The sequence below is a fragment of the Meriones unguiculatus genome, chromosome 8 (genome assembly GCF_030254825.1).
Source record: "Meriones unguiculatus strain TT.TT164.6M chromosome 8, Bangor_MerUng_6.1, whole genome shotgun sequence".
Taxonomy (NCBI): domain Eukaryota; kingdom Metazoa; phylum Chordata; class Mammalia; order Rodentia; family Muridae; genus Meriones; species Meriones unguiculatus.
In genome coordinates, this window is record NC_083356.1 from 64,501,634 (window position 1) to 64,525,641 (window position 24,008).

The window sequence follows — 24,008 nt, forward strand, 5'->3', positions numbered from 1 at the left end:
CAGGAAAGAGATGAGGGTGGGATTGGGAGGGAATGAGGGAGCGGGATACAGCTGGGATACAAAGTTAATAAACTGTAACTAATATTAAAAAAAATAAAAATTAAAAAAATGAATGCATGGCAGATGTTACGAGTTTTATATCAGATGTATAGGCATTTGCTCATGTAAGACATGAGCGTGGTAGTGCTTGCCTGTAATCCCAGCACTGGGGAGGCCAGCCTGGTCTACAAAGAAAGTCTAGAACATGCAGGGCTACATGGAATAACCCTGTCTTGACAAAACAAAAACAGACAAACAAACAAAAAACCATGGGCACAAGAATTCTAGTGGTTTTTGTTTTGTCTTGATTTGTTTTTCCTTTTTATTTAGTTCCCTGAGAGCATCTACTAAGTAATTCCCAATTAACCTAATTTAAATTATTTTAAGAATGTCAACATAATGAATTAGCCCTTTAAAAAGTACTATTAAGAAATTCATACATTTCAAAGTAATCTTTCTCTTTGCTGTGTTATGTTCTAATTATGAAATGATTGATAGTATAGCATTGAGAAAATTACAAGGTTAAGACTTTTAGGGTAGGATGCTGGGCAGTTGGGAAGCCCTGGCTTTGATCTTGAGCTCTGCACACACTGGGCACATACAAACTACAGCTACATTTGCGGTCAGCCTGGGGTACATAAGGCCTTGTCTTAGACTTGGGGAACACTAAAATGTCAGAAGTGCCACAGAATGTGGATTCTCTACAAGTCTGGATATAGAGTGAAAATGTGTCTATTGGCAGTAGGTCCGTCCGTGCTCATGTAAACGTTGCTTATTTTGAATATCCATTGTTTCTAACCTCAGAAGACAACTCTAACATGTCCTCCAGGGCACTGGGCTGTCCTCAAAGTATTGTCCGGTTTCTTCCTCAGCTTACTTATACTTTCAGAATAGGGGCAATCTTTAAAAACAGTAGGAGCTGGTCAGGTGGCTCAGTGGCTAAGAGCCCTTGCTGCTCTTGAAAGAGGATTGATTCTGTCATGGGTGACTCACAGTCTCCTGTAACACAAGGTCCAGAGGATCCAACACCTTCTTTTGACCTTTAATGGCACCAAATACATACATATAAATAAAAATAAATTTGCTTTTTAAGAAAAAAAAAAGAACCGAAGTAAATATTTGTACACTTATCTTTATTTTAGAATACACAACTCAAAGCTTAGAAGTTCAAACTTTAACAATAGGATTGATCAATAGAAATTTAATTCCCAGGCCCTTCTAATATAAGAATCCTGAAAATACCTTCTCTGGAAGCTTTCATAGTGACATCATTTGCTGTGCCAGTAGCAATTGAGTCATAAAGAGAGGAGCCAAGTTCTGTAGCCACAGGCACAGCCAGTCTCATCTGGCCAGAACTCTCATCCACCTAGGAACCAGTAATAATAGTTTTCTCTCTATCAAAAATGGTTATTTTCAACTTTTCTTAGGCATGATTTAAAATGTCAGTGGATTTAAGCCCCTAGGTAATAAGAAAAAATAAGGCAGATAGCTTGTGTTAAGATTCAATAGGGAAATTGTGACGTGCATGTAATAGAATAATCTTTACCAAGTAAAACTGATTATATGCCAGGTATATGTATTTAATCTCAGCACACAGGAAGTGGAGGCAGGAGGGTCAGGAATTCAAGGTCAACCTTGACTATACAGTTTCAGGCTTGCCTGGGCTACATGAACCTCTGTCTTAAAAAAAAATAACGTAGTAGTAATACTGATGGGTGTTTACAGGATAGTGAATAAAAGTTTTTAACATTGGCACATATGATAAGTTTTGATATAGATGTGAATAGAATGAAATGAAATCTGGAGGGCCACATAACCAAACTGTAGTACCTTCTACAGGGGTTTGGAGAACTTTTCTGTTGGAATTATGCTTTTTTCTATGCCCACTCTAGCTCCCAAATATGACACAGAGACCTGTTATACTTATAGTAAGCTTCAAGTACTGTAACTGGGCAGATATTAATCTATTCTAGCCCATCTATGCTAGCCTGGCCTACTTCCCAGCCACATGCCCTGTTACCTGTCCTCTAGTCTCACCCTGGCCACTCCTGCTCCACCTTTGTCCTCCTGGCGGCTTCTCATGGGCTGTCACTCCTTATGGCCCAGCGACCTTCTCCTCTCTCTCTGTTTACCTGTTTACAGACTGGGAACAAAAGTCCCACCTGTTGTCTCCTCTGCCCAGTCATAGGCTCTTCAGCTTCTTTATTAACTGTTGAGATGATTGGAGAGTAATTTTTACACAACACTGAGACAGGAGATTCTTCAATAGCAAGGACAGTATCAGAATCTGTTAGCATTTAGCCCATGGCCAGTTTAGCAATTAACAGTGGAATATAGAGAGACTGTGTGAGTGAATGTCACCTCTACCCTCTTCTTTGTTCATTTATTTTCTGAAACACTTGACAGTAAAGCATAGAACTAGCTTAGGGAAAGCCAAAGTCCTGTGACAGTGAACCTAAGAAAGGTACAGTATATCTAGTTGTCTAGAAACATTAGTGAGCTGGGCACCATGCATCTGCCAGGATATTCAGACAAATAGCACCCATTTCTTCCACTCTAGAAATATAATCTGAAGTTGTAGAACACCGTGAACAAGTAGCAAAGTTTGTTCTTTATACAGACTGTCAAGAATTTAATCAAAATCAGTGTTCCATCCAGCTGACCCCTATGTTCTACACAACATAACTGTTTGTTGTTGTTATAAAATAATGGAAATCCCATATCATTCAATTTTACCAATAAAGATCAGGATCCAGATGCTGGGGTGAAAATCTGCTAGCTCAGAGAGGCAGAGAAAGCACCTAGCTTACCTTCCTACTGAGTTTATATCCCAGAAGGAAAAAGCCCAAAAGCCCAAGGCCAAAACCTTGTTAGCGCAACCTGATAGCCCACAAGGAAAAAGCTGAAAGCTAAAAGCCAAAGGGCTCTTTCTTCTCCACACTGTCTTAAATACTGTTCAACTCAATGCCTCTCCTTTCTGCTTAATCCCTGCCTGTCGGTTTCTTCCTATGCCTCTTGACGTAGGGTTAATTTTATGAAATCCTGTGTACAGAAAGTTCTTGGAGTAAAGGTGTGCTAGGGATGAGCTACACTATAACCATCTGTTTACAATAAACAAAGTTTTTGGATTAAAGGTGTGTATTAGGGCTGAACCATGCCAAACAAGAAACAGGATTTTACAGTTCGAAATCTCAGGGTCAAATATCACAATGGGATCAAATATCCTACAACAGTTTGCTCTAGATTTCCTTGATCTGACTGTAGAGTTGCAAGGGTGGTTAGAAATATTATGGGCTAGATATGAAACTCCACTCTGTCACAGCATAGCAGTGATGGACTCACTAATATCCCTGGGCCTTTGAAACGATTAAAATTATTCCATTAGAGAGAAAACAGGCTGAAGAAATTGCAGGATTCCCTTTACATGTATATGCCTGTTCCCTTGTCTGAGATCTGTGGGTGTTTATAGACTTGGGTAATGGATAGTCACTGCTTACTGGGAAATCTATGGATCTACAGAGTCAGAGTTATGAGCACACCCTGGCAGGATTTGATGGCTCCCTGAAGTTCTTACTTTATGCTCCTTAAGGTTATATTCTATCTGGAAGCCAGTAGATTCCTTTAAAGGGATAAGAATAACCAGTAACACAGAAAATCCAGGTTGGGCTCCACGAGCCACATATACTGCTTTCTTCCACTACTTTCTTAGACTTAGAAAATGTAAGTAGAGCTGGTGTGTTATGCCCAGTTCACAAGACCCTCAGAGACCACCAGGAAATTACCCCAATGCAAGAGCAAGAGAGCTTTATTGTGAGAGTGATTGAACTCGGGACCCAAGTCTCACTGACGCATCAGTAGAGAAGTGGGACCCCGAGCCCTGGGTGAACAGGGTTTTTAAAGGGAAAAACCACAAGCCGAGGGTTCCATGCCTTGGCATTACAGGATTGGGTAAAAGTCAGAGGTGACCCTTTAGCTGAAGCTTTAACTACAATGGCTATTCTTCTAAACCACATCTGGAACATTGGGGAAAATTTTCCTACCCAATTCTGATTGGTTATTGCCAGGGGAATTATCTCTATTTTCTAACAAATGTTTATTCTGTGATATTTCCTGGAATCTGTTGCTAGGAGAGTTAACTCTGTTTTCTGTCAAGAGTATATTCTATGATTCTTTCTGATACCTGAGTTTAGCCCCTGGTCACAGGTGTGCACCCAAGCTAACTTAAGCTCTTCAGGCTCAGTGGCACACACCTGTAATCCCAGCACTTTAAGAAGTGGAGGCAGATGGATCTCTGTGAGTTCGAGGCCAGCCTGGTATACAGAGCCCGTCCAAGGCTACACAGAGAAATGATGTCTCAAAGACCAGGAAAATGTAGACAGTAAGATCTGACAGCCCCTCCCTGCTGTGCCAGTTTTTGTTTCCATTTTGCTCCAGTGTCTTGGCTTTAGTACCTTCTTCCAATTGCTCTGTAGACATGATGTCATCTGTGCACTTGTAAGACCTGGGGTCTCACAGCTCAGGAGTTCAAGATCACGCCCTTCCCCGAAACTCCCACAGACCACGACTTGATGCAAAAGCAAGAGGTTTAATTTAACCATTGTGCAATGGGGTCACCCCTGCAGATCAGCAAAGAGTGGCACCGGGAGACAAAGGCCTTAGGTTTTTAAAAGAAAAATTGCGGGAAATTTGAAGTTGCAGTTTTGGCAATTTAGGATTGGATGAGGAAGCTATAAAGTGAGATAATTGGTTAGTCTTAGGTGCTCAAGCTTGGCCAGTCCTGCCAAGTGTGGATGCAGCTGCAATTGACAGTGGGGGTGGTTAGCTCATCCTTGAAGATCAGAGCTGCGGGCTTTTGGCTGGAGGTTAGGAGCTACTCAGAAGAAGGATTGAGGCCGTCTGGGTTGGTTGCTAAGAAACACTATCTCGAAGACAAGGGTCTGGTCATTCTTTTTGCTGAGTGAAGGTCATTGCTTGCTTGCTTTTTAAAAATATCTGTCCTCACAGATAGGGTCACATTTCTCCGTTCTCTGGAAAGGTACTAAGAGGCTTTAGCTTAACCTGGACCTAAAACTCAAACTATAGGCTTTAGAAGACATACAGGTTACAAAGTTAGTCTAACCCTTTCACACTTGAACCAAGATTGTAGTACTTAGTCATGCCTTTCCCAGTGGCTTTGAAAATGAAAAACAAATCAATACAGTTTGTACTGTTATTGATACTGGATATAGAAAGAAGTTTAAAGTTATCAGCACAGTCCGTACTAAAACAGAACACCTCTCCATTAGTTCCTGACCACCAAGAATTTGATGTAGAACTTCTGCACTGTGATTCAAGACCATGGACCCAGAATTTGGGATAAAAATGGAAAAGCATGTTCGATACAACTTTCTGTCAGGTCAGTGGCTCTCAAACTTCCTCCCAAACCTCCCTGCTGGTTTGATGTTTGAATTCAGCTCACAGCTCGTTGGCATGGGTGAGAGTGACTGTATCATCACTGCAGACAGGGCAAGAATTTTAATTGTGAGTCTGTACCACCCCTCTCAGACATGACCTCACACTTCTGTGATGGTGCCCACATGTCTGCCTCTGTGCCTCATGCACCTTGCCCTTTACAAACCAAAGCCCTCATGAACCACCAGTGTACTTTCTGGGGCTTGGCTGCCCTACCACAGGCTAATCGTGTTCCAGGCCATTGTGCTTTTACTTTGCTGCAAGTCAATTCTTTTTCCTGGAGGTCTTGCTCCCCATTAGAGGTCATCCCATTGCTGAAAGCCACTGTGTTAGCAGGGGATGAGCATGCCTTGCAAGTTTGCTTTAGCACAGCAGGGAACTGCACCTGCTGGGATGGTACTGACCTGCGGACTGAGGCCTAAATCGCACAGCTGATAAGGATCCGAGTGGATTTACTCCCAGGCAGAGCAGCGCCACATGGTGTCTGGATAGAATGGCAAAGCTTTGACAGCTTCTAGCAATAAGGAAACTAGTTCTGCAGTCCTGAGAGTTGCTCCTCATAGTCAGACTTCACACCTCTCTCCCTCCTGCTTTCTCCATCTTTTATGTATGTTTAGCTTTCAGACCCATGTTCAGGGCATCTGACTCAGTGCTTTGAAGGCATTTTAAAACTGCTGGTCAATGGTTCGGTCTCTCATTAGTATCCCTAACTTTGCCTTTGGGATGGTTCTTGCTAAGAAAATTCCAGGGCTTCTATTTGTCCTTCCAAATGCTTGTTTCTACAGAGACTTCTGTAAATAGCTTGACCCTCAGAAAAATGACTCCAAAGATGACTTTGTTATGGACTTTCTTTGCATGGAAAGATGACACCATTTGACCCAGCAGTTACATTCCTAACCATTTATCCTTAAAAAAAGAAGACCCAGCTTCACATAGCCTTTACAAGTTCTTGTGAAAAGCTTCAGTGTGTGCATGGCTTCATGGCTTCAAGGGGCTTGCTGCCAAGCCTGATAGCTAAGTTAGATCCCTTAGCTATCCCTGATAGCTAAGTTAGAAGAAGACAGCAGACCCCCGCAAGTTATTCCTCTGGTTTCCTCATGCAGACCATGGTGTTACACTACCAAATATAAATAAGTAATACTTAAAAATCTGTAATGTAATTGCTAAATTCCTGTAAAACCAAGTGTCCTTCAGTAGTAAGCTATTCAACAAGCAATGGTCTGAACATAATAAGGAACAATACAGTGAAAAGGGGCTGTGTACATATCCAAAGCTATGATGTCCTACTATGGATTTGTAAGGTGTTGATATCAGGGGAAACTGAGGAAAGGGGAAATAGGGCCTCTTGTGTTATCTTACAGGTGGGTCTGCAGTTGTCTCCAAATAAATTTAATTGGGAAGATCTTTAGTTGTAACACCTTGTGCAGCAGTTAACATGTGTTCTGGTTTTTGTTCACTTTGGGAAGGGTATGAATAAATTTCTAGTGATTGAAGTATAAATTGAGTTGTTGGGGTAGCTGTTTTCTACTAATTCTGACTGATGTGTTTATATAACATTAAATACTTAGATCTGATCTATAATTTTGACAACCGTGCTTGATCACCAGGTGCTGTCCTATTGAAATGGCAGAAGCCTGGCTTTTCTTGTAGGCTATGGAGGACAGTATGTGAGGGTAACTATGTGGTTTGTCATTGTACCTCTCATCAATGAGCTTCTTCTGCAACAGAAGCTCACTTACCAGTTTGCCCTCGCATCTTTTCATACTGGAAACTAAAACCAAGTCTGTGCTAGAGAGAGGTGACAAGTGATACTTCCACTTTGCCACTCAGGGTGAGAGATGGAAGGTACTTAGAATAGTTGTTCAAGAAAATCCAATTAAGTGGTTCAATGACAGGAATTTTGTCCAAATCAATATGGAACCCAGAAAACCAGAATCAATAGAGGGTACTGTGTATTAACGTATCTTCACATCTAACTTGAGAGCCATCGTCCCTAGCTCCAGTCCAGCACTGACAGCTCCCATGTGACATTCTGTTATGCGAATTGTAAATGAAGCCTTACCTAGATGCCATTAATGGTTCCTCTGTGTACATTTATTTAATGATGTTGGATAGCAGCATGCATGACCAGGTTTTACACTCATGGTGACTCTGGGATTTGGATTTCATGTGCAACCAGCTAACAAAACGCATTTCAGAATGTTTCATGATTGATGCTGCACTTCTGTGATCCAGTCTGGCTGCCCAGCACCCTGCTTCTTCAGTGCTTCATAAGAATTGAATGATTAGATAGAGTACACTGGTGCACAGAGGCACCACTAAGTGGGCCTAGGGGAGTCCTGAGGGTGGGCTACACACGTCAGTGCAGGAGGATGAGAAAGGACAAAGATTCAATACTGAACCGAATCTATTCTGTTTGGTTGAACTATAAGGTTTGGCTGTTTGTTTACCTTTTCCCCTCTTATGAATAGCATTTCCTTTCTAAGATTGCTTTTGTGGAGCTAAGGATGTAATGTAGCTCAGTGGTTGATCCTTGACTAGTTTGTGCAAGACCCTGGGTTCAAATTCTGTGGCCATGCAGAAATTAATTAGTCAAAGTTAGAAGTTAGCCTCCATTTACATTGTGGAGAATATGCATTCAGAGTTCCAGAGGCTGAGAGTGATTTCCAGAGCTGGTGACATACCGCTGACTCCTGTCTGTGCTTTCTGGTCACACTTCATGCCCTCCACGACTCTTTCTCACCACTTGAGTGCCTGGCAGTCACTTGTGTGGCCTGGCAGATTGTGCTTGACCTCAGGTATTCTGGAGAATGTGCACAGGCCCCTAACCTGCTTGTGTGCCACAGAACAGTTCGTTCTTTCTCATGCTATATCCTGGATCTAAGTCAAATTCCTTCTTTTTTTTTCTTTTTTTTTTCTCCCCGCTCAGCATTGTTAGGAATTCAGATAGAGCTGTGGGTGGTGCTAAAAGAACAATCTCATCTTGTACCTTAGATGTGTTCTGCTGTGGAGCCTTAATGGCATGTGAGCCTCCAGTGAGCTGTGGCCTGCAGGAGGGCAGGTGCACTTCCCTGTTCAAGGGAAAGTGCTGTCTTCCTGTGAGAATCTTAATTGTGGGACTGAGGTGAGCAGTTTCTCCAGGAGAGAGAAAAGACCAGCTTCACTTCTCACCTCAGAGCAGACAGGAGGGGCTGAGTCTTACCCAGCCTAGGCTGCTCCAGAGGAATCCCATTCTGCCAGCCAAAAGACCTGAGCCAAAACACCAAGTAGATAGGTTTTTAGGATCATTTCTTACAATGTAGCCAACATGTCTTAGCTCTTAGAAAATACTTGGTTTGTGCTCTTTTGTTTCCAAAATAGTCTGTGTTAGGTGTTTGGTTTTTTGAGTGTTCCAGTCCAGTGATTAGTATAGGGGGAAATTAAGAGGAACTGTTAGCTGTTTTATTAATAAATTCTTAAGATGGAATTACTCTTTTAATAGATGAGACGATAACTGCTATGTGGAAACTATGCCCTTTTAACTTTTTAAAAATATTTTTCTAGATTTATTTTAAGTATATGAGTGTTTTTCTTATATGTTTGTCTGTGCACCAAGTATGTTCCTGATGCCTACAGAGGTCAGAAGAGGGCATTGTTTCCCCTGCAAACTAGTGTTATGAATGGCTGCAAACCACCATGTATATGTCAGGAACTGAACCTCGGTCTTCTGTAAGAAGAGCAATAAGTGCCTTTTTTTTTTTTAAGGGTTTATTTATTCTTTGGTGTTTTGCTTGCATTTCTATCTGTATGAATGTTGGATCCACTGGCACTGGAGTTACAGACAGTTGTGAGCCACCAGGTGGGTGCTGGGAATTGAACTTAGGTCCCCTGGAAGAGCATCCAGTGCTCTTAACTGCTGAGCCAACTCTCCAACCACCAGCAAAATGTGCTCTTAACCATTGTGCTAACTCTGCAGCCCTGGGAATTAATTTTTAAGAGTTTGTCATTTCAGCTGGGTTTGGTGGAATATGCCTTTAATCCCAGCACCCTGGGAGGCAGAAGCAGGTGGAGCTCTGTCCAGCCTTATCTACAAAGAAAGTCCAGGACAGCTAGGGCTACACAGAGAAACCCTGTCTTCAAAAAAAACCAACACCAGCCAAACAAACAAACCAATAAATAAAATAATTTATTGTTTCAAGCCAGCTGTGATGGCTAAGGCCAGAAGGGTATGGTAGCCTTAGCTCCATATGTCATGAGACCCTGCCCTGCCTCAGACCAACCTGTAATGCTGTGTTATGATCAGAAGTGTTTTTATCTTGACCTCTTTCCAGAGGTGTTCTTACCAGCTGCTGCTCAACCTCGGTCATGTTCTGTGTCCCTCTCCAGAAGTTCCTTTCCTCTGTCACTGTTTTGGGTCAGGATTCCATCATTTCCTGTCAGCTGACCTACTGATGGATTGCTTGTCTCTAGTCTTTCCTGTCTAACCCTTCACATTCTAGCTTATCTGGTTGAAAGACCAGTAAGGACATGCAGTCTCCTTGGCCTGAAGTCTGTAGGGGTGCTCATGGAAATTCAAGGATAATAAAACTTACCCTGAGTTGCTAGGGCTTCATGACATTCAGTAAAAACTTGAAGTTGATGCCTGCTCAGAACAGGTCCTCGTTATGTGTGGGCTGATTCCCACTTGAGAGCCAAGGGCAGTAGCAGAACTCTACAGCAGGCAGTCCAGGCTGGAGAACTGAACGGAGAGGCTGAACGCCCTGCCAGACTCAACACCTGTGGCCTGAGCGCCTGGGCCCTGGTGGGGGGAGAGGGGCCACAGAGGATTGGCTTAGTACCCAGTTCCATTAGTGTCCAGAAAGACTTCACCTGAGAAACTGTGCAAGCTGAGCCTGTCTGGCAAGATGGTTCAGAAGATCAAGGGGTTTGCAGCCAAGTTAGATGGCCTGAGTTTGATGCTTGGGACCCACATGATGGAAGGCGAGAGCCAGCTCCACAGGTTGTGCTCTAACCTTCACACATGCACCATGGCATGCATACTCACAGTGCATAGACGTGTGCATAATAGATAAGTAATGAATGTTTGAGTTTTTAAAAAAGTTTTACAGAAAAGTTCTATGAATGCCCTAGTTTCTACCTTTCTGATTTTTGAAGTTCCTCTTGAGAGACTTTACTTTTTGGGGGGGCCTTGTGAAGATGAATGGGCTGTGGCTGATGCAGTGCAGTTCCAGGCTCCCTTTGTAGTTTTTCAGGTGCAGTCTTTCTGGAACACTAATGGGATTTGGTGCTAGAGCTACCTACTGTGTACCTGTCTTCCAGGTGGAGTTGGGATGTGGGCGGTACTGTGGGCACAGCTGCTACTTTGGCCTTTAACTTTTTAAAGTGAAGTCTTAAATTTTGTGCCTGAAATGCAGTGATTGGATCAGTGGGCTTTTCCTATAGATATTTCTGTTTATTCTATAGAGCATCTCATATAAGAAGTGAATGTAAGTTCACATGTATTTTCTGATAATGTAAAGAACTTAAGTATAAGTAATTATCCTTAACTTTAAAACTATTTCAACCTTTTTATGATAAAGTAAGAGAGCTTTACAGTAATTAATTACTATTTTGATCCAGCAGATATAAGAAAAATAAAAATTTTAGTGGAAATAAAACATAAATGATAATTTTGTGATTATTGTTTGTTTGGTGAGGACATTTATCACAAGAAAGAGGCCTAGACCATACTACTGTTCCTCTGACTGGTTGCCCTTGTCATTACCAGCTGTCATTCACCTCGGCTCTCATTGCAGGAGTGTCCATCCGCCACAGATAATGTCCTACGTTTTTGTGAATGATTCTTCACAGACTAATGTGCCCTTGCTTCAAGCCTGCATTGATGGGGACTTCACCTATTCCAAGCGGCTTTTGGAAAGTGGCTTTGACCCAAATATCCGAGACAGCAGGGGCAGAACAGGCCTCCACCTTGCTGCGGCCCGAGGGAACGTAGACATCTGCCAGCTGCTTCATAAGTTTGGTGCTGACCCATTGGCCACGGATTATCAGGGGAACACGGCCCTGCACCTGTGTGGCCATGTGGACACTATCCAGTTCTTAGTTTCCAACGGACTCAAAATTGATATTTGGTGAGTTCTTTGTACCACTGAAGCTAGGTCGAGGGCTGATCACTACCTGATCCATTGTAAAGACAAAAGGTATCAAAGCCTAAGCCCTTAGTAGGGTAGTGTGGGAATGCAAGGCCAGACCCTGAGCTGGCTCTCTGTGTGTGTAATAGTAGCTGGTTTCCGTTAATTATGAAGTGTAATTCAACAAAAAAAGGAAGAGGACTGTTTTATCATCTTGTTCTAAACTCATAGTAAGTGGCTCTCACTCTAGTCTCTTCATTTTTTAGATCTTTCCCATGCAAGTATTTGTATGTTGAACATTATTCCCTCACCTCTGCATTCCAACTCTCCCTTTTCTCATCTTACAAAGTCAAGAAGCCACACAGCTTATAAAGGACAGGGCTGGAATTGAACCTAGTTCCTGCACAGAGCTCATCTGTCTTCTGTACAGTAACATAGTAGCCTCATCATAGATCTGGGGCTTGAGTCCTCTTCAGGCTGAACAGCTGGAGGACACTGGGGGTGGGGGTTGTTTTGTTTGGCCCATTACTACTTGATCTCTTGTGGGGGAAGACCAGATCACCTCAAAGCTGAGTTTGAACTTTAAGCAGCAGGTTCTTGCTGTCCTAGTATCCTATGGCTGCTTGTATAATAGCATGGCAGCAAATGTCTCTGTGATGGCAGGACAGAATGGGGTAGAAACCGACACTGGAACCAGCATGATTTGAAATCTGCTCTGTCCTTCCTTAGCTAGTGTAAGATGGCTCAGTGCTCAAGGCTGCTTTTTATTCTTAGACTTCTTATACATACCTGCATAAATATGTGTGTGTGGGTATGTATACATGAACAAATATGTATAGTAGATACAGAGACTGATTCTAGAGACATGTGTGTGTGCACATGCATGTGTGTTTATGTACCTGAATATATCGGTGCAGTGTATACAGAGACTGAGTCTAGATATGTGTGTATGTGCACATACGTGTGTACATATACATGATGTACTAACAGTGTGCAAAGATTGCATCTAGAGAGATGTGTGCGTACACATACATGAATATATTTACAGTGTGTACAAAGACTGAGTCTGGGACTCTAGGACTAGACTTTCTAGTTCATTCCTAGATGTTCTCTTTTATCGTATATTTCCTGTCATCTGTTCTTTCTCCTAAATGTTCTTTTTTCTTCTTCCCTGGAAGGAAAATCCAGTTAATTCAAATGTCAGTTTCTGGCTTGAGTGGCTCTGCCCTGGGTCTGACTTGCAGACCTTTTTTGGTCTACACTTTCCTCACGGTAGTGCAGCAATGACCCTTTCTTTCTGTGACCTTTTTCAGCAATCATCAAGGTGCTACCCCTTTAGTTCTGGCAAAGCGCCGGGGCGTGAATAAAGATGTTATCCGATTGCTGGAGTCTTTGGAAGAACAGGAGGTAAAAGGATTTAACAGAGGCACTCACTCGAAGCTGGAGACCATGCAGACAGCGGAGAGCGAAAGGTACTGAGGATGCAGCTGTCTAAGGCACAGTCCTTGAGCAACTCTTTGCATTTGGCCACTCTTTGCTGTCAGTGCAGGGCTGTGCTGCTCTCTGAACTTCATGCATGTGCTGTGGCTTCAGATTACAGTTGCAGATCTTTGCAGAAGTGCCCAGTGACGACATGCTCACAGTGTTATTAGATGTGCCTTAGTGGATGGGTAGGAGACAAGACAGTTCAAAGAAGTCTGAGGAAGGAATCTCCAAGTTTTAATTTTTAATAAATGTATTTATTCATTCATGTTACATCCCAATTGTAGCCCCCTCCCTCCTTTCTTCCCTGTCCTACCCTCCCCCCTTCTTTCCTCTATCCCCCCTCTCCTACTCCTTGGAAAAGGGGAGCTTCCCCCCGCCAGCACATCAAGCCCCATCATGACTGAGCACATTCTTTTCCCCTGTGGCCTGGCTGTTCCTTGAGAGGCTCCACTCAGTAGCAGATCGAAACAGATGCTTTCATCTAGCTGCAGTGGGAAGCACAGGTCATTCAGCCTGAAAGTCTACAGAATGCTCTGCCCTCTGCCCTGATGGTTTGACAGGCAAAGCCAATAGGCCTGACCTAGGTTTCAGTGACATAATGGAGTCTGGTGGGCTCCTTGGTATTCAGCTTGAAATACTCAGTGAGTCAGCTGTCTCACTCCAGATTTTCAGTGGGAACACAGCTGTGGTCTGGTAACTGGTTTCCCATGTCCCTCATGTGGGTCACTGAGGTCAGCCCTTCACAGTTGATCTCTGTCTGATACCTTTGAGGCCATGGCACCTCCTCCTCCTATGCTGGCTTCAGGCTCCACACTCTCACTTTGTTCTGCTTTGTTAGTTACAAGCTCTTACTACTGTTCTAAAGGAGGTAAGAGTTTTTACTGTGAACTGGTGAAGCTGCTGAGTTTTCTAGAAGCTGACAAATTGGCAAAGTAATAGGAAGCCAGAGACACTCACAGGCCTTTCCTTCACTGCTCAGAAATTTAGAGTTCAAATGCCATTGGCTTAACAGTGCTTAACTCTTTATCTGTGCAAAACGTGAAACTTATTTTTATCTTTTTATAACATAACAGACTACTTTAAGCTTCTTTTAAAAGATGTACTTGTGTCTGTCTGTGAGTGCATTTGCATATGCTCATGTACACATCTGTGTACTAGTGAGAGGCCAGAAGAGGGTTGGGTTTCAGGTGTTAATCAATCACTGTCTGCTCCTTCTTTTGAGGCAAGTTTCTCCTGAACCCAGGGCTTGTAGTTTTTCTACTTCTGCTCCCTCAGAGCTGGGATTACAGGCATGTGTGGGATACCTGATCTCTTAAGTAGCTGCAGGGGCTTAAGTTCCAGTCCTCAAGATTGTACACAAGTGCTCATAACTTGTGCCATTTCTCCCAACCTTCTTTACTGAGAAAATGTCCATGAATGCATGTTTCTCTTGATGCACTTTGGAGATCTCATTTTGATACTGGCTAGTAGGACTTTATCAGAAATGCCCTTGAACTTTATTTTGCCCATTATAATGACTAATTAACTAAATCACAATTAGTTGTTTGAGCTGTCATAATGACTAATTAGCTAGGTCATGAGTAATTGTTTGGGCAGCTTGGTAGCAACGTGAACTCCTGCTCTACAAATGTGTGGCATTTGTGTTAGTTACAGCTCTGTGAACACTGAAGTGTGTCAGTGTGAATGATTAACACTGTTGTTACGTGGTTCTCCTTATTCCTGCCCTCAATGCCACAGTAGGCAAGATTAAACTCCATTAAAAAATAGCATTATATGCCAGTGCTCGGGGGCAGAGGCAGGCGTATCTTTGTGAGTTCAAGGCCAGCCTGGTCTAAAGTGAGTCCAGGACAACCAAGCTATACAGAAAAACCCTGTTTTGAAAAAACAAAACAAAAAAAGCATTATAAAAGTACGATAATAAACAATATGATGTTTAAAAACAGTGTCCTAAAAATACAAATCAAGGGGGCTGGAGAGATGGCTCAGAGGTTAAGAATACTGGCTGTTCTTCCAAAGGTCTTGAGTTCAATTCCCAGCAACCGCATTATTGGTCAGAACCGTGTATAATGAGATCTCGTGCCATCTACTGGCCTACTGGCACACAGGCAGAATACTGTATAAATTATAAATAAATCTTTATATATATATATATATATATATATATATATATATGTATGTATATCAAGGAAATGAATACATTCCTTCAAGAAAGCCCAGAAAAATACAAACCAAACTGGGCATGGTGGCATATGCCTGTAATCCCAGCATTTAGAAAGACAGAGGCAGGTGGATTGCTGTGAGTTCCAGGCCAGCCAGGTCTGCAAAGCGAGTTCAGGACAGCCAAGGCTACACAGAACAACCCTGTCTCGAAAAAGAAACAAACAAACAGACCAAAAAGGAAGAAAGAAAAAAAGAAAAGAAAAGAAAAGAAAAGAAAAATACAAATCAAACCTACAGTGGAATAGTACGTAACTCTGAGGACAGCTGTAACCAGGCAGATAGGCTGTCACTAGTATTATGGAGGTTGTAGGGAAAATAGACTCCTCAAGACAGCATAGACTAGTGGGGCCACTTTGGAAACTATTCTGATGTCTTATCAAAAGTTATACAGAGTTACTATGTGACCCAGCAGTTTCACTTCTAGCTACATACCAAATGTCCATGAGCCAATGAAAGAATAGACATTACCTTATTCAAAGGAATATTACTCTGCCATAAAAATGAACAAAGTAATGATAGATTCTACAGCCAGGATAAATACTGAAAAAATGCTGTATGGGAAAAGCCAAGCATAAAAGGCCACATACTATTTATTCTGTTGGTATAAAATGACCAAATAGGGAAATTTATAGGAAAAAAAAAGTAGGTTAGTGATTACTAGGGTATGGGGGGGACAATGATACAGAGTTTGAGACAATGATTGATCAAGTATTAGGAATTAGATAGTAGAAATGATTAATACCTTTGAAAGCCCTAAACCCACTAAGTTCCATAGTTTAAAAGATGAATTTTAGCCAGTTGGGCACATGTCTCTAATTTCAGCACTGGGAGGCAGAGGCAGGAGGATCTTTGTGAGTTTTAGGCCATCCAGGGCTACACAGTGACAAATAAAGATGAAATTTTTAGCATAAATCATAGCAATAAACTGAGTAGAAGGAAAATATAAATGGACAAGCAGGGAAGTGGTATTATAGCTTAACTATATTTCCCATTGGGTTCTGTGAGACATGAGATAACTTGTGTAGTAGGATTTAACAATCAAGTTGATGAAAAATAGCTCCCCATCCCTGCATATATAAAACATAAAATATTTTTAAAGGAATAAAACTGAACTTGTAAGTTCATTTTATGTGTTTGGATGTTTTGTATGTTTGTATGTTTATGTATGTATGCATACATAAACGTGTGCAGTGCTGACAGAGGCCAGAAGTGGGCATCACATCTCCTGAAATGGAAGTTACAGACACTTGTGATCTGCTATGTGAGTGCTGGGAATTAAACCTCAGTCTTCTGGAAAAGCAGTCGATGTTTTTAACCACTGAGCCATTTCTCCAACCCCTTGCTTTTGTTATTTCAAAAATTGCCCTCTGACCTTCATATGGTATCACGTGTATGTATGTGTGCATACATGGAAATGCACAGAGAAAAATTAAAGAATCCCTAAAGCCAGCCACATGCACTGCACGCTGAGGACTAAGCTTCTGTGACTAGGTTTTATTTAGAGAGCTCTTAACTGGGCACATGACTGCACCAAATTAAGAGAGAAATTCCCTTTTAGCCTTCACATCCATGTACTGCATTGAAGTGGATTTTTAAATTTATTGATTTTTTTGTTATTTTTATGAACATGAAATCTCAAATTACAAAGTTTCATTTTGAACATTTTAAAAAGATTTTTAAATTTTATTTTTATGTGTTTGAATGTTTTTTGTTGTAAGAAGTTATTAATATTTACTATTGTTTTATCTTCTTGTAAAGCTGCTGTTAATCCTCAGCAGCTGTATAACCAAATCACCACACAGAGACTGGGTTTTTAGTTAATCTAGAACACAATGCTGGTCAATATTTACTCCCTCCTAAACCTCCAAGCCCTCAGTTTCCTAACATTTAGATTTCCCACATTATACTTGCTTTTTGTGAAATCTCAGGTCTGGTTCATGCTCTAAGTCCTCCAAGCTCTTTCCTCCCGCTGTGCTCTCCTCGTGCTCTCTTCTCCTTGAGCTTGTCCTTCTCGCCCCTTCCTGTTCTCTAGCTCCTCCCCTCTTTCCTGTCCTCTGGCTCTTCCCATTGCACAACATTGTATCTAGTTGCTTTATTTGTGTCCTGTTTACACAAGAGTTGAGACAGGATGCTTATAGTGAGTATCACAATGCAATATCCAGATTGAAACCAGAGAGTTGGGAGTGGGGAAATCAGCATTTGAATTAACAAGGGTAAGGCATATAACATTTTAAAAGAACATTATACCAACAATTTTTCCTTACATACAATGTCTGTGTGAGGCTGGTCAGAAGAGGGTATTTTGGATCCCCTGAAACTGGATGGGAACTTAGCAAAAGCCATCTCCAGTCCCTCTGTTTGAGTCTTCTAAATGTAAAACAAAATATGTTTGGTTAATGCCATTGTGATGGAGACGGCATTTGACCTATTTTAAGACCTCTGCTTGGGGCTCCTTTAAAAAATGTTTTTGATTTATTTTTGACAATTTTATCCATGTGTACAATGTACTTTGATCATGTTCATCCCCAGCTCTACCCTTCCACTTCCCCCAGACTCCTGTTGGGATTTTCTGATTATGATTTTTAATTTGCCTGCTGGATGCTAAACCAGGGATCTAACCATTTACAGTTTAAGACAGATGTGTGGATTTCCAGGAGTGTGTAACCAGCACATTCCTAGGCCAGTGCATCTCTGTAGTAACTCTCCAGTATTGCATTGAAAGGCTGGCCTTGTCAGTATAACTGCTTGTCTTGTGTTGTGCCTTATGGCTGAAGTGTGTTTTGATGACCCTTTCTTTTCTTTCCTCTTCCCACAGTGCCATGGAAAGCCATTCTCTGCTCAATCCTAACCTCCAGCAAGGCGAAGGAGTCCTGTCCAGCTTCCGAACTACATGGCAGGAGTTTGTGGAGGACCTAGGTTTCTGGAGGGTCTTGCTCTTGATCTTGGTCATTGCTTTGCTGTCTCTGGGCATTGCCTACTATGTGAGTGGGGTGCTGCCCTTCATGGACAACCAGCCTGAGCTGGTGCATTGAGGCTTCCAGAGATTACGATAGGGCCTGTCAATATGGGTTTTCAGTTCTTAGATCATTTCTTAGTACAAGGCAATGAGAGCTGTCTGGTTTTTGTTTTGGATTTTTACTTACCATGACTCAGAAGAATGGTGTTTTCCATTAAACTTTTTCCTGTAGCTGGTTATACTGCATCCTAACGCTACCTCTGACATAGCCTGTGTCTAAAGAAGACATCCCCAGGCTTGTGTGATCAAAGTGTGGTAATGATCAGAGTGGACACTCAAGGCAGAGATTTGGGAGGCCTCACAGAAGGGACCCGACTCTGGTGGAGGAGCAGTGACCATTTTTTGTTGTTGTTGTTAGTTTGTTTTTGCAATAGCCCAGTTCTGTTTTTGTTTACTTTCCTAGCGAAAGGAGAGAGTGAAAACTTCTGACTTAAATTTTTATTTTTTTTTTTCACAATAGGATTTTGACTTTAAAAGTGTATTTTCAAGCTAGTCAGACAGTAGACAGGTTTTGAAAATTAGCAAGTCTTTTCTTTAACATGGATTGTCTTGTTCTGTGTCTGTGAAAATCAGCTTGTAGAGTTCAGCTCACTCTTCAGTTTCTTTTTAGATGTCCTGTTGAGAAAAACAGCAGGAAACTCTTTGTAGCAAGTGGTCACTAGAGAAAAGAACCCTCTCCTCCACTGTCACGTAGCTCTGCAGTGCTGCCAGGACAGATGAGTTAGTCCTTAAGCCAGCTGTGTATTGCACTTCACCACAGTTGACTGGTGGTCTGACTAACAACGTCTGGTCAGCAGGTGTCCAGCTGTGGGAGTGGAGGAGTGTTTCTGAATTAAGAGCTCTGGACAATATCATGCTGCTGTCATGGCGTCAGTTGCTGTGTGTGGGTGCATGATGTAAATAGGACTCTGGACCACAAGCAGCTTCTGGCAGTGTGTTTGAAAACCCTCTTTGGTTCAGCAATATAGAAACACATTTTTTAATGTTATTATAGAGAGTGGAGGCTTACTAATTGTTTATTCAGTAAAATCTGATGGCTGCAGTGAAGAGCTAATGGTTTTGTTTTCTGTAACCTCGCTGAGTGGTTGAGTAGAGGGGTCCGTTCTGTGAGCCTCTCGCTTACTGGTATTTTCTCCTCTGCATTCAGGGACCAGGTATGGACACTTTTTTCATCCATGTGGCTTTACCTGCCTGAAGGGACTCTTTACAGCCCCTGACTGGCTGCTTCAGATTCAGCTTGCAGTATCTTGCTTTTAATTAATCATGCTTGGTGGAATGAAAGGGGGAAGCAGGCTTTTGCTTTTTGCATGGAGAACACTAAAATTCAAGTTTAAAGTATGTTCAGAATGAGAGCTTTGGATTAGTTTTCCCTCTCTTAAGTCTCAATATATGTAATATATAAATATGTTCCATCTAAGATCCCTGCTTTCTGCCCAGTGCTGGTTTCTTGGAATTGTGTGCTCTGCATTATTCATTCAGTAATATGCTACCAATAAATGCATTTGGAAATCCTTAGTCACCAGCCATTTTCTTTCTTAGGATTTTGTAATGGATTTGCAGTTAGCTATTTTAAAAGCCAAGTGCTTTAAGCCCTGATATAGCTAGAGACTTTTATTTATTTGGCTTACAAATGCTACAGAACTAATCAGTGATCATTGCATATGGATTTAAGTGTGGTGGGAACTGTCATGATTCAGCACCTCCCAGTTAGGTCACTTAGCATGCCTCATCTCATTATACCTGTGTTCTCGGGTACCACCTGTCCCCATCTCAGAAGATGAGAAGGCTGATGCAGGGATCAGTAGCCCACCCAGGCCAAGGTCACTGGTGTGCAGTGAGAGCAGGGTCTAGGTAGAGGCTGTGTCCCATGCCTGTCTGCTCTTTCCTCTCCTCACTTCTTGTGCTGCATCTGGCCATGGTACCCTGTTTATTTAGAGCCTGGCCTACTGCCTTCCCAGCAGGGCATCACTCAGTGTCTCTCTCCTGCTCTTGCATTCTTGCAAATGCTCTTGCATTTACTACAGTATACATCTCTTTACACATCTCTATTTGCTGTAACTGTGTTGCTCAAGCTGAACCCATAGCATGATGAGAAAACAGTCCACAGTTGCCCCTTTTAGTTTTTATCACTCACTGTACATTTGTTTTGCATTTTTTGGCCTGTTGCTATGTCCTTTTGTTCCTATAGTCATAAATACAAGCTTCAGGAGAGCAAGGCCTTGGGCTGTTTTTATAACCCTCTGCCCACTGTACATCTTACAGAAACTTTGTGCAAAAATACTGGAAGTATTACTTATTTATGTATCACTATATATATATATATATATATTTTTTTTTTTTTGAGACAAGGTGTCATGTAGTTCAGGCTGGCCTCAGACTCCCTGTGTAGTTCATGATGACCTTAAATTTCTGATCCTTCTGCTTCCAACTCCCAAGTGCCACGAGTATAAATGTGTGCTACCATGTCCAGTTTTATCTATACTAGACAAGCAGTGTACCCCTGAGCCTCCTCCCCAGCCCTCTTTTATTTTCAGATTAAGTAGCTTTTAACATTAAATGTTGTCCCAACAAACTGCATGTGTGAATGGTGTGTGAACCATGCTTGCTTTTGTGGCATAGATGCCAGTGGGGGAACTGTGTAGACTGATGCTGTGTGGCCCTACCTACAGAAAGGTGGGCATTTACCAGGACTGCCTGCCGCAGGCTTACACACACACACACACACACACACACACACACACCATTAAATCGAGGAAGCAGCAGTCTCCTTTTGTTGTTATTTTGTTCTGCTGTGTTGATGAGAAGTGTACTGCTTAGGTTAAATATTTGAACACTTGGTGTCCAGCTGGTGATACCGTTTAGGAGGTGGGGACCCCTGGTATCTGGGGCAAACTTTGAGAGTTCATAGCCTCAACCCACTCCAGTTCACTTCCTGGCTTCACATTTGTATTTGAAGATGTGATCTCTGCTCTTGCCACCTGCAGCCATGCCTCCTTGGGAACTGTAAACCAAAATAAACTTTTTTTCTCTGGAAGTTGCTTTTAGTCATGGCCTCTTATCACAGCAACAAGAAGTTAACTGCTATGAATGTTCTTTCAAAACTTGAGCCTTGGTTTCTGACCTGAGAAAACTGTTCATGTAACGAAGTACTTTTCAGCTGCAGAAACCAAAGTCCAAGTTGAAAGCAGCATAAATCAGGAAATTGATTAGTTCATGTCACTGGAAGGCCAGCAGCTGGGCATCCTCCCCCTCCCCACCCACACATATGGATGATGTATCTGAGTTCTTTAGCTTAGGTCCCTGTGGTTTGGGCTCTGCCATCTGGTTGGCTGAATCCTTGGGCTAGTTTTGGGGTATGGATGGAATGTTCGGGATGCATCCATGTATAACATGCAGAAGAAACTGTGCTTCCTGTGTCTTCCCTGTGTGTGAAGTGCCCGGTTTCCTCTGTCATATGAGCAGACAGTACATAGAACACTGTGTTCTCAGCAACCTCCCATGTCTACATTAATGAATTCATTGGTGCGGTGGGAGGACTGGAACCCATATGATCACATGCACCTTGTAATGGATGGCATTTAGTTGGGCAGGGGTCATGGATGTACTGTGTCACAAAGTACATGTGACAGCCTTGCACAGCAAGAAATTGATATACACCCCATGTGGTTCCAGTTGTGCTAAAAAAACAAACTTCTGCCACTGTGAGGGACCAATTGTTTTATACGCATGTAACTCAGTGTCCTACATATACTTGGTGCCTGGAGAGGCCAGGAGAGCACACTGGGTTTCCTGGAACTGGAGCCACCATCTGGGCGCTGGGAATTGAGCCTGAGTCCTTAGAAAAAGCAGCGAGTGCCATGGTTATTGAGCTGTCTCCCCAGCTTTAGTGGGGTGTTTTCTTATAAACCTTAAGCTGTGGGTCCTGCTGAATAAGAAAGCTGGCTGAATGTGAATCAGACTGAGCTAGAAAACACCTTCCTCTGTGGCTTCTGTCTCAGTTCCTGCCTCCAGGTTCCTGCCTTGGCTTCCCTCATTTATGGATTGTAACCTGCAAGAGGAAGTAAGCCATTCCTTACCCAAGTTGCTTTGGTTCTGGTGTTTATCACAGCAACAGAAGGCAAACTAGGACAGCGTTTGTCCGTCTGAAGCCCAAGGCACAGGGACCTGGCCTTAGTCATCCAGATCTCAGCTAGAACAGCATTAGGGGTGCTTAAAGTTAGAGGTGCTTAATATTAGCCAATCAAAATGCTGGGTAGAATGCCTGTCGTGCAAGCATGAGGACTAGAGTTTGGGTCCCCAGCGGGTGCCTTACTTTCATGCCACATTCTTTGGGAATTTTGAGTGAGCAGGTGGTGTTCCACTTTTACACAGGATGGGGGCAGTGTAGGAAAGCCAAATGCAGCTGAGGGTCTTTACAACGATTCCTGGTTTTATGTTGTTTATGCTATTTGTATACTCTTTCAGTCATTTTTCAGTCATCACAGGGGTGAAAGACAGGTATCCTTGTTAGTATGAATTTATAGACCAAGCATAAAAAGTCTTTTTCTGACTCTTCCCAGGACCCATCATGCTGCTGCTCTTTTACATTTGGAGAAGTAGTTGTCTTCTGTTCAGAATGCAGTTGTGGGTTCCAGGCATCCTTGTCAGTGTGGATTTGTCATTTTTCCATCTTTCTTCTAACAGAGGACTTGAGTTAGCTAAGTAAAAAAGTAGGATGCCAAACTGTGGGAAGCAGGCATACATCTAAGTCCTGAAAGTCAGGAAGTGACTTAATTTATGGTGTTTAATAGTGGTGGCACAGGGCTTTAATCCCAACATTTGGTAGGCAGAGGCAGGCAGATCTCTTAAGAGCCTAGTCTACAGAGCTCCAGCGTTCCAGGACAGCCAGGGCTACACAGTGAAACCTGTCTTGAAAAACCAATACATACATACATACATACATACATACATACATACAGTTCATAAGCAGCCCAAGGTGGTAGTAGACACCTACCTGTAAACCCAGCACCCAGGACTCTGAGACAAGAAGCTCATGGATTCAAGGCTAACCCAAGCTATGTGGTAAGACACTCAGATAACAAACACACACATAGATATCATTCACTGCCTGGACCTCCTTTATGCTGCAGATTCCCTTCAGGCATCACTGAAGCCTTCCTTGTGTTTCCCTGTGTTCCCTCTGTAACTGTTCCAGTCTTTCTGAAGACTCTGAGGTATGCGTGCAAGTGAGAAAGCAGCCCACACTTGGATGAAACTCCTCCAAGTTTCTGAGAAGTCACTCAAACAGGGGTGTATAACAGGTTCCCCATCCTTTCCCTCTGCTAGGGTTTATGGGGTTTATGCTTTTTTTCCCCTTGATACTGTTATGTTGGCTTGGCCAACCTTTTAAAATGTCTAAATTAATTTAAGGATTAATTTGAAAATAAACCATGATCTAAGGAAATGCTGAAAAGTACTTTACTGGAATTTTTACAGATTTGTGCATTACTATTCTACAAAACATATTTCAGCTAAATTCTAATTTTTTCTTTTTACAGTATCTTTTATGTTTATTTAAAACATTTGTTGTAACAAATGAGCTGGTGAGATGGCTCAGGCATTTACTGTGTAAGTCTGGACTCCAGGTTGATCCCTGGAACCCACATCACTAACATTTCACTAACCCCAAAATTTCACCTCATGCCCCTTTT

General features: G+C 42.3%; 1 protein-coding gene across 5 annotated transcripts in view; it reads left to right on the forward strand.

Moving 5' to 3' along the window:
* Ankrd46 (ankyrin repeat domain 46) overlaps positions 1 to 19,833 on the forward strand; it is a 32,319-nt gene extending 12,486 nt beyond the window's left edge. For 2 of the 5 annotated variants that reach the window (XM_060389587.1, XM_021664383.2), the window contains exons 3-6: positions 5,325 to 5,434; positions 11,265 to 11,597; positions 12,911 to 13,069; positions 18,118 to 19,833. In XM_060389587.1, the coding sequence (XP_060245570.1) occupies positions 11,287 to 11,597; positions 12,911 to 13,069; positions 18,118 to 18,334 (687 nt within the window). In that variant the 5' untranslated portion in view covers positions 5,325 to 5,434; positions 11,265 to 11,286 and the 3' untranslated portion in view covers positions 18,335 to 19,833. The remainder of the gene's footprint in view (positions 1 to 5,324; positions 5,435 to 11,264; positions 11,598 to 12,910; positions 13,070 to 18,117) is intronic. The other 3 variants (XM_021664382.2, XM_021664381.2, XM_060389588.1) reach the window with 2 other exon arrangements.
* The last annotated feature ends 4,175 nt before the right edge of the window (positions 19,834 to 24,008 follow it).